This window comes from Macaca mulatta, chromosome 11 (assembly GCF_049350105.2).
Source record: "Macaca mulatta isolate MMU2019108-1 chromosome 11, T2T-MMU8v2.0, whole genome shotgun sequence".
NCBI classification, from domain to species: Eukaryota; Metazoa; Chordata; class Mammalia; order Primates; family Cercopithecidae; genus Macaca; species Macaca mulatta.
Window position 1 is genome coordinate 74198965 of NC_133416.1, and position 11554 is coordinate 74210518.

The 11554-nt window shown below is 43.4% G+C and overlaps 1 protein-coding gene across 5 annotated transcripts in view; it reads right to left on the reverse strand.

Annotated features, from left to right (window-relative positions):
* Window positions 1-4148, reverse strand: part of GRIP1 (glutamate receptor interacting protein 1) — a 715153-nt gene extending 711005 nt beyond the window's left edge. For all 5 annotated transcript variants that reach the window (XM_077954689.1, XM_077954687.1, XM_077954683.1 and 2 more), the window contains exon 1: window positions 3593-4148. In XM_077954689.1, the coding sequence (XP_077810815.1) occupies window positions 3593-3650 (58 nt within the window). In that variant the 5' untranslated portion in view covers window positions 3651-4148. The remainder of the gene's footprint in view (window positions 1-3592) is intronic.
* Between the last annotated feature and the right edge of the window lie 7406 nt (window positions 4149-11554).

The window sequence follows — 11554 nt, forward strand, 5'->3', positions numbered from 1 at the left end:
TGCCCTTAACACATCTATATAATTAAGTTTTTTATATATATGTGTTAAATCTAAATATAAAAGCAAAGGAAATGAGAAAATACAAATTAATATTTTTCTCTTTTCCTCAATAATAAAAATATCAAGAAGTATGTTTGCAGAAACAGATAAATAATCTTTCCAAGCATTATATTTGATTTTCTATCCTAACTATACATTATTAAACACAATAAACGTTTACTAATCAAAGCCACACAAGTAAGAAAGGTATGGTACAGGCAAAAGAAAAGCATCCTTAATTACAGAAGCATTTATCTCTTTATACTAAGAATTTTCTCAACAACCGCATTCCTATTACACATGATCAGCTAATAAGCAGATGTAAAACGACGAATACGTTACTTAATTTAATTTGACTGGAAGAGATATTAAACAGGACAGTTTTCAGAAACATTTCTCTTCTCCTAAAACACTTACCCCAAAGTGTATTAAGTGGCTTCTAAATGGATTGGGTTTAGCAGATCAGGCAGAAAATCAGGGGTAGTGGGGAGGATGGAGAAATGTGTTCTGAATTTTAATAGTATGTCAGCGTACATCAGTAAGTCTTAACATGTCATTTTCGAAGTGACTGCATTTACTGCAACAAGCCATATGTTACAGTTTCTCTGCTCAGCATTACATGCCATAGCAATAACTTACTTAATATCATTTTGACACAGGCCTTCAAGATGAACCCAAGTTATGAATGGTTTATGTAGATATGGCATGAAATTATATAGAACAGCCAAGCCTCTTTTTGTACGTGAATTGAGATTGGTATTTTTTTTCTTTTTTGGGAATAAGGTTAAGATACATACTCCTTCAAATATGTGGTCCTCAAAGAAGCTAGCATCTTGTATTAATTTGCATTACACCTCAAGAAGAGATTTTACTAAATAAAATCTACATGAAAAAAATGTTACGCTAGAGTAGTCTCCATAATGGGTTTTAGAATGTTTACATGTAGATTGGGGTTGTGGGGAATGTGGAAAGAGCAGTGGTTTAGATGAGCACAACCAACCTTAGAATTTAATAGTAAGATATTAGAAATTGACCTTTTGGTTAATGTTAACCCAAGACAAAATTTAAAATGTATTTGTTCCATGTTCATTATCTTCCTGACCAACCTGACAGTTTAATCTTTTTGTGTATATTTAGAAGAATCCAATTCAACGTTATTTGAATCACTTAGAATTTCAAGGGTCAAGGGAAAAGCTTAACACAATCTGACCTGAAATACAAATAGAAAACATCCCTCATCTCTTTACACTAAATTCATCCAAAAGGATAAGCCAAGCTCAAACAATGTCCTCTGATATATGCATTAAAAGTCACATAGGCAGCTCAGTTTATTTAAATATATATTTAATATATGTATATATATGTGTGTGTGTATATATATACACACACACACACGATTGAAACAAAAACACCAGTTGGACAGGAAATTGTGAAAGAAACAAAATCATATATTTGTCCATTCCAAAAGAAGCAGGACTTCAAAAAGAAATGCTACAACCAAACAAACAAAAATAAATACTAATTATTTAGAAAAGCATCTCATAACTAAAGTGAGAAAGAAGAAACCTTTAAAGTGAAAAAAAGCAAAAAGTAAGAAACATTTCCTGTTTTCTCCTATTGGGGGAGATAAGGCAGAACACTCAATTTCTTACTCAGATTTTTATGCTCTGAGGAATTTCAGTCTTATCTCCACCAAGCAGATTAGACAATCATCTTTCAATGTTACCATATATTTCCAAAAGACATACAAGTACATTTTGTCACAATCCGAAAATCTACCCACTTCGGCATTCTGATAAAACTTGTCGGAAGTATGGTGATTTTTTTTAAGCAAACTGATACATTTAATGCCAAGTACATTGTGACATTTAGTTGATAGGACAGTCACTCCATGCTTGGCAGAATGCTTTCATGTAGTGCTTTTACCTGGTTATAAATTATTGGTACTGCTATTTGCAAGTTTAAAGATATGATTTACTAAAGGGAGAAGCAGAAGCATTCCCAAAGCAGGGGTGCCTTTTGAATGGGTAAACGTAAGGTCACCTGCCAGAAAGTGTGCTGGAAAATGAATGCACATATCTAATAAGGAAGTGCTTAAAAAGGGATGAATTCCCTGAGTCATTAAACAGGATACAAACCAAAGACAGGTTGTGCCACCTAGAGAAAAACTGGAAATTGTACATTGGTTCTTCAGTAGTAAGTGTTATTCAAACGCTTGAAACTTTTAGTATGCCCAATAACCAAGCCACCATCCATACCAGCTCACCAAACTGCTGGATTAAACCCCCTTGACAACTCTGCCTTCTCCACACACCAGACTGGCCTCCTCCTGCTTTCCTCGCCCACGTACCCACGCTGCGCCACTTAACCTCAGCACTGGCTGTTTGCCACAGCCCATGCAGCCCCTGCATCCTGAAACCTATCCAATTCTAAAGCACCTTCCTCGAAGCCAGGACAGGACAGGGTAGAAGAAGCAAAGGGATAAACCCTGGTGGACCTTGCCAGCCAGCGTTCCTCTGGATGCTAGCAGAGCCACCGTGCACACACCCCTCTAGCCCCATGGGGCCTGTATGGGAAATTCTGGTGCACTCAGTACATCATATCCAGGTTACCAAGCTGAACTCCCTGGCCAACCTCTGCACAATCCAAACACCATGAAATGACCTCAACAGAACCAAACCTTTAAGGTGCAAAAGGCTCTTCAACTTTCCTCTCCGCAAGTCACTTAAAAGCAAAGTGTACAGCACACTTGTCAAGCTGAAGCACAAAAGGTCTGCAAGGCACCAGGCACAGAGAGCCGCCTTTTGCAAAGAAAATAGACAGTAATTACGAAAAGCCCGCAGTCCTGCGGTATTAAACTGACAGAGGGGACTGCGCTGGGGCATAACTCATCTCCAAGCAGTCACTCCCAGCCCCAGACCCTGAGCGAGGGGACAACCTTTTCCCTCTTCTCTCCCCCTCCACAGACCTGCGGCAGCGCCCCCCTTGCCTCCCCCACGCTTTTCCTTCTCCTCCTCCTCCTTCTTTATGAATCTCCAGCAACTTTGGGTTGACAATGCCGTCGCAGCCCAGCCAGAGTCGGGGACAGCGCGAGGGTGGCCGCAGGAGGTGGAGGAAAGTTTGAAAAGTCACTTAAAGCACTGCAGGAACCCCCCTCCCTGTCCACCATCACCCCCAAGCACCCACCCCACAGACGGCGGCTCGGAGCTCCACGTGCGAGCGGGCCCTGCAGAAGCTGGAGTTTCCCCTACATCCTCGCCAGAAAAAAATCTTTCCCCAAGCGAAAAGTTCCCTGCTGCAGCACCACCCCTCTCCCCCTGCCCCTCCAGCCCGCCCCAACCCACCCCCCCCACCAAAAAAAACAAACAAACCAACAAAAAAAAGAATCAGAGTTCGCAAGACGCCACCTGGATTCGCCCGCGGGCCCTGAAGGAGCGGCGCCCCTCCCCCGTTGGCGGGTGGACGGGTCGGGAGGGAGCCGGGGAGAGGGAGGCACCGGGCGGCCCCAGCCCGGACCCCTTCCCTCCCTCCCCGGCCCCGCCGCCTAGCTCACCTCTCTCCTGCTCCTCTGCCTGCAAGCAGATGGGGATATTCTTCTTCCAGCCGGGCATGGTGTCGCTCCCTGCGCTCGCTCTTGGGCTCGCTCTCTCTCGCTGGCTCCCTTTCTCCGGGGCTCGCCGCGCCTCCTCGCTCGTCCTCTTGGGTAGCCGCGCCGGGGCTGTTCAGCGGAGCTGGGGCGCCGAGGCGGCTCCCGGGCACATCGAGGCGGCGCCGTGCGCCCAGCGCTCCCCTCAAACTCGCCGGCGGCTCCGGGCGGCGGCGGCGGCGGCGGCGGCCGGGCCGGGCCGGGCCCCGCCGGGCAGGTCTGGGGGCTGCAGCGGCGGCTGCCGCTGTGTGGCCGGGAGGTTGGGCCGGGCCGGGGGCGGAGGGCCGGTGCAGGCCGAGAGCTGGGGGCTGCGGAGCCCCCGGGAGTGGGCGCCGGCGAGAGGAGTGGGCTGGCGCCGCCGCCTCTTTCCCCTCCTCCTCCTTCTTCCCCTTCCTTGTCTCTCCGCCGCCAGCAGGTGGGACTCGGAGCCGCCGCCGCACAAAGCTCCTCCGGCAGCAGGACTGAGGTTGCGGGCTCCCTGGGCGCCTCTCGGCGGAGCCTCCCCCGAGACGCGCGCGAGGCTGAGCGGGCACGGAGGGGGCGCGCGCGCTCACACCCTCCGCGCCCCAGGCGGCCTGCGAGGCGCGCCCGGCCTGCCAGGTACCGAGCCTGGCACCGAGCCGCTGTTGCGGAGCCCACGCCGCTCCACCGCGGCCGCCACTCCCTCCCCGCCTTCCTCCCAGAGCCCAAACTGGCGGCTCCTCTGGCTTAGGCGACGACCTCGATGGAGTAAGGGGCAGTGTCCTTCCCTCTAGTCCCTCCTCCGCGCCGCTCTCCCTACGCCCTGGCTGTCGCCCCCTCCCCCAAGTTGAGACTTGCAGCTACGGATTTGCTAACTTCGCCCTCAACTGAGGGAAATAGCAACTTTTGGGATGGTCAGCGCTGGTCCCAGGAATACGTTTCCTGGCAGTGTGGGAAGAGCGTGAATGGAGACTCTCTTTTGTTTTAAATGATGCAGGGAGACCTTGGCTGAGTGAATATGTAATCGCTGTCTTCAAGCATAGGAAGGGTTTTATGATCAGGTTTTATGATTAGTTTCTTCCCCTTGTCATAGGTTCATAGAAAATCGGTGGAAAAATGAGTCAGGTGGGAGGGAGCCAGCTTTGTGATACAGCCTGGAAGATTCTGCCCAGACATGGGGCTCTTGCTTGTGCTTTCAAAACGGTAATGCTAGGAGGGGTTCCTGACAGTGTTCCAGGTGTCACTCGGTGACTGTCCTGTGGAGTATGACATCTGCCTCTGCCTCAAGCCTGGGGGCTGGCTAGAAAATACCTGTCTCTCCCTCCAGAGTATCTGATGTGGACCGAAGAATTTAGGGCCCCTGGGGCTGAACTACTGGTTTGTGGTTGTTGGGGCCCAACCACTGCACTGCTATGAATGACTCGGTGTCCTGCAGTTTATTTTGGCCTCTGAAGGAACTGCAGTTTGCTCTCCCGAATTGAGGACATTGGCTCACACTGGCCTTCTCTCCCTCTCCTCTTGGAAACATAGTAATACTGCCAGAGAAATGCATTAACTAGAAAAGGCTGAAAGAATCTTCTTTTCCTCTGCCACTGCATAAGCGGTCTTATCGGGTGAGGACGTTTGCCTCTGCTGCTGGCCTGGGTGGCTGTCTGTCATTACAGAACTGCCCAGCTGCCAAAGCAAATGGCTCTCTCTCCTAAGCAATGGAGAGACTCGGGTCCAGAAGCTTCAAGGATAGAGGAACTGAAGGGCTAAATGAAGGGCAGAGTCAAACCATCCCAGGGGGTTATCAGTAGAAATCCCGTCTGAGCTGTTCAAATCTTCTTTCCAGACTCTTTGAAAAGTAAAATCCAGAAAATCAATATGAACATCACACCTGTCGCCTTTAAATGGCCCACCCTTCATCCTAAAATGAACAAGACTCCTTGGGTGCTTTAGTCTGCTCCTAACCTCGTTTCAAGGTCTAGTCCTGCCAATTTTATGTAGAGAAAGACATTTGCCATTGATTCCCCCAAAGGACAAGGCCAATCAGGCCATAACCAAGACATTTGATGTATGTATACAAGCAAAGACCTAGCTTTTGACAACAAAGAAATGACCACAACATTTTACAGCAGCTTATATAACATTTATATGTCCGTAGTGGGTCTAACAAGCATCATTCTGGAAAAGCCACGCAATAAACGCCTTGTGTGGACCAAATCATACTCATACAGTTACAGTGCAATCAGCACTTGTCCTGCCAAGATGAGTGATGGATTATAGTGGAGAGGAAGTTCCAGCTTACACCTGTTAATAGTATTTTAAGTCACATAGGCAAAATTCCTATGATGTGATAGACTCTGGGCTAAAAGCTAAGGATACAAAAAGAAAATTAGGCCCAGTGTGATGGCTCATGCCTGTAATCCCAACACTTTGGGGGGCCAAGGCAGGACAATCACTGAAATCCAGGAGTTTGAGATCAGCCTGAGCAACATGGTGAGATCCTATCTCTACCAAAAGAAAAAGAAAAAATAATAATTAATTAGCCAGGCATGGTGATGCACATCTGTGATCCCAGCTACTCAAGAGGCTGAGGTGGGAGGATCACTCGGGCCCGGTGAGCTGTGATTGTACTATTGCATTCCAGCCTAGGCAACAAAGCTGGACCCTCTCTTAAAAAAAAAAAAAAAAAAAAAAAAAAAAAAAAAAAAATTATAGTTTAATAGGGAAGATCAAGTTAATGCATTCTTCTGTGTGTAAGAGTCAGATATTATTATATGGATTATACAAGTGAGATTAGTTAAAGAACCTCTTAAGGATAGATTCGTATCCTTCCCACCACGAAATACTTATTGTCTAAACACTTGTTCACCAACATCCAGTGTCTTGTATCATCATTGTACGTATGCCTAAGTTATCAACTAGGCCCTGAGCTCTCTCAAGGGGAACCATGGCTTACCCCTCTGCATCCCCAGAGCCAGGGACAGTAAGCAATCATTGTTAGTTGATGATGATGGTATTTAACCTCGCTTGAGCTACACATAGCACATCACCACAGGGAAATAGCCCCTTAATGAATCCTTTTCATGATACTGTTGAGATCACTTTATAATATCAGACCAGAAAAAAGAATGAAATCACTGAACTAAAAATGCCATTTGACCCAGTAATCCCATTACTGGGTATGTACCCAAAGGATTATAACTCATTCTACTGTAAAGACACATGCACACATATGTTTATTACGGCACTATTCACAATAGAAAAGACTTGGAACCAACTCAAATGTCCATCAATAACAGACTGGATAAAGGAAATGTGGCACATATACCCCATGGAATACTATGCAGTCATAAAAAAGGATGAGTTCATGTCCTTTGCAGGGAAATGGATGAAGCTGGAAACCATCATTCTCAGCAAACTATCACAAGAACAGAAAACCAAGCACCTCATGTTCTCACTTGTAAGTGGGAGTTGAACAATGAGAACACATGGACATGAGGGGAGCACCACACACTGGGGCCTGTTGGGGATGGGGGCCTAGGGGATGGATAACATTAGGAGAAATACCTAATGTAGGTGATGGGTTGATGGGTGCAGCAAACCACCATGCCACATGTATACCTATGTGACAAAACTGCACATTCTGCACATGTACCCCAGAACTTAAAAGTATAATAAAAAAAAGAAAAAAGAACTTAGTCTGAAATACTTGGTTTCATTGTCTAAAATCATCTTATGTTCAAAGCACCATTTATAAAAAATCTATTCCAAGGAAATTATAGCACTATTTGGAGCTTTATGAGGAAGATATCTACCAGCCAGTAGGACATAAGATATATTATTTTTCTCCTTTACTAAATTTGAAAATCAATGTCCTTTAAAGACTGAAGCTACAACTACAGCCACTGTTTATAGACATCATCTCACTTATATTAAGAATTTGTGGTCCTTATTTGAACATAAATTCTTCCTAGTTATTTGTGTAGCTCGAAAGGTTTTGCAGCCTGGGTTTATAGAATTCAAAATTTAGTTTAATTTCTTTTACCTTAACCAGTGTGCATAGTTGATTGTGTAGGCCAAGAAACCTACTCTTAAATGTGGCCTCACTTGATCTCCTTTTCAATGTAAAATTTTCAAAATAAAGGGGCAAGAAGACATAATCTCTTACTCCTAGTACCTCCCTCACCTGGTAGGAAAGAAAAGAAAAAAAAAAAAAACCCTGTAAACTAAAAGCTTTAATTTTATTGTTTGATCATCTTTTTCAAGCTTGCATGGATACGTTCAGTCTATTGAAGAGCTGAAAATGTGTTTGATGGAGAGAAAGAGCAACTTCCCTTTCATTTCCTTTGTACTCTGACAACTGAGCTTCCAATCTCCTGCTCACAGGGCTTTCATACTAACAGAGTGTTATGACTTCTTGGGACTGAATTTCATGAGTTTGAGGAGTCCCACAGGAGAAGTAAAATCCCAGCTGTTATTTTGGATTTGCTCCATGGCCTAAAAACATCCACAATATATTTTTTAAAATCGTGCATTGACTTTTTATGAACACACACACTGCATACTAAGCAGGCACCTGAAATTTTCAATAGTGCTACCAAAAAACAGCACTTATTTTCCATTGCATACAGTGAATTTGAAAACTCTTTTAACACCTGATATGCACTCCTAGTGGGTATCTGTGGATTCAGTTTTACCTGACAAATCCTCTTTCGACATTCAAAATGAAAGAAACTTCCTTGGATAGTTTATCATCTTGGGGAAAAAATACAGAGAGGATAAAACAAAGAGAATGAATTCAAGTTGTTTTTACTTTAAAATCTTCACTTAGGAGAACGTAATGGGAGAGAGACGAAACATGGGAAAAGCAGCAGCTCTAACATAGATAATTTAAGTAAGGTGTGTTTGAAAGCAAACAGGAAGTTCACCTAGGAAAAATATTAGAGTGTATTTTTAAAAATGACAATATAGGGCACTGCAACTGGGGCCAGAGAGATTGTGATGGTTGATTTCATGTGTCAACTTCACTGATCCAGCAGACACCCAGGGATTTGGTCAAACATTATTTTTCGTGGGTCTGTGTGGGTGTTTGGGGTAAACGTATCAGTCACATCAGTAGACGGAGTAAAATAGATGGCCCTACCCAATGTTGGATGGGCAGTGGGCCTCATCCAATCAGTTGAAGGCCTAAGTAGAACAAAAGGATTGACCCTCCTCCAAGTAAAAGAGGATTCCTCCTGCCTGATAGGGTCATATGCTTTATCATGCATTCAGACATGAACTGACACATCGGTTTTTCCCGGATCTCACACCTGTTGCCTTTGGACTGGAGCTACTCCATTGGCACTCTTGGTTCTCAGTCCTTTGGGATCAGACTGGAAATGCAGTATCAGCTCTCCTGGGTCTTTAGCTTGCCCACTCACCCTGCAGAGCTTGAGGTTTGTCAGCCTCCCTAATCATGTGGGCCAATTCCTTATAATAAATTCCTTTCCATATTTATATGCATCCTTTGGGTTCTGTTTCTTTGGATAACCATAATATGGAGACCTAAGTTCAAATCTTGGTTATACCACACACTAGCTCTGTGACCCTGGGCAAGTCTAACTCCATGTCACCCATGTTCAAAATGTAATACCTACATGGAAATGCTGTGGGAAGGATTAAATGAGCTAATATAAGTGGGGTACTTAGCACAGCACCTGATGTGCAGCTAATTATAGATAGACAAAAATTAACACATTGTTTTAAAAAAGTTATGCAGAGTAGATTCTTGGGATTCATGAGCTTCTAAAAATACAAGAACTCCCTAAAATTGTATGCAAAATTTTCTGTGTCTTTTTATGATCCCCCCAATACGAACACACACACACACACACACACACACACACACACACACACACACAAACTTGGGGATAAAAGAAATTCATAGCTTTCATCAAGTTCTCAAAGAAATACTTAATCCAGAAAAAAAAAAAAGTGAAGGTTTCTGGTAAGCATGAGAGGAAGACTCCATAATATACAATTAACTTTGGGTTCTGCTAAAGAAAGAAAAGGATTAATCCTAAAGAAATTCACATTCCTAATTGAACCTTAGGATTACTGACACTCAAACTCTCCACTGTCTCTTTGCCTTTGCATTCAAACTTTTCAGAAAGTCAACTATACCCCTGACATCCAAGTTTTCAACTCTTGATTCACACCTAAACTAACTGCAGTTTCTCTCTGCAAAGGAATTGTCATCATTGCAGGTCCCTGGGGCAAAAACCTGAGGAACATTTTGACTCAGTCCCACATCCCCAGTTGGCTATCAAATTCTTTCAGATCTACTTTTGAAATAATTTTGGAATCTCTCTCCTTCTTTTCCAGGCATTGCCCTGATTATTGACCTTATCTTTCTTGGACAATCCTGATGGCCTCCTCCAGGTTCACTTCTTCAGTCTATTCTTACTCCAAATGCACTGCAGTCAATCTTATTGTTGTTGTACTTGTTTTCCTTTAGGTAAAATGACCATCCATTTTCTGCTGTCTTCAAGTCTTCCAAGAATTCCTCATACCTATTCTGTCTTCTGCCACAATTATTGTGGACGAGCACACACATGTCCTTCCTTCCTTCCTTGAACTGTCCCTAATATCCCCTTAAATACTCTACCCAGTATTACTTCCATTCCCTAAACATATCATGTGTTTCTACACTTTATACCTTTGCTCATTAGGACTAAAATAAGTTGAGTGCCTGAGGCTAAGAGAAATTGCCTTACAACTAATACGTGCTGGAGCCAGAATTTGAGTCCAGGGTGTTGGACTCTAAAGTTTGTCTTTCCACCCCACATTGAACTACTCACTTGCATTTCTCCCCAACAAACTTTTATTTCTACACAACAAACTTATTCTACCTCTTCTTTGCATCTTGATTTCACCCGTTTCCCCTACCCCCTGCACTACCATGTCCTTGTTTATAGCATCTGAGCGAATCTTATGCATAAATCTGGTCTATCTTACTATTCTCTAAGCTCTATAGGAAAGTATGTAGTAAGTAACCTGATTCTGGATTCAGACAGCCTAGGTTCAAATCTCAAATTCTCCATCTGAGTGATCCTGGGCTTCTCCCTGCCTTTGTCTCCTTATCTGTAAAATGGGGCTAGTAATAGGACCAATCTCATATCATTTTGGGTGGATTAGATGAGTTAGTGCATGCAAACATTTAGACCCAAGTCTGATGCATAAAGAGAATCCAATAAATTTGACATATTATTATAGGGCCAGGAATGTGCCTTATGTACCTTGGTATTATCACAGGCATTAAGCATTGCACCTTATACATAGTGTGTGCCCAGTGCATGCTTGCTGAAAGGATGAATATTAAAAATAGGTTTAATTTCCTACATAAACCTCCTGTGATCAGAAAGACTTGGCCCATAAATATACAAGAGATGGAAATCTTGCTTATTACACCAAGGCCTGACAATATTTCTAAAAGAAACCTTTTAGGTCAGAATGGAGAGCAATGACTTCATTATCCTCAACAAGAGCAAAAATGACTAATTGAATGGAAGACTAGACATAAATAAGCATTTCATCAGGAAAATTAAATAGAAGGCGCCTACCTTCATGACAAAAAGCTGCTAATAATAAATTCAGGTTTAGTCCCTTGAGTATCTAAAAAAATTAGAGCAATGAAGTGGTTAAGAAAACTGACTTCAGAGGAAAATTAAGGTGGCTGGCTATATCTAGTATAGACTGAGGAAGCAATGACTAAGAGCTTTCTTGGTGGAAATTCATAGGATCATTAAAGGAGTAAATACCAAACAGGGAAAGGAATTATTTATCATGTTGGAGGTGATAAAAATAAAGGAAGAAATGAAAGGAAAGTGTAAGCTGGTCAAGAGGCAAGATTTAATTTGTATATATGCTGAGGAGTAG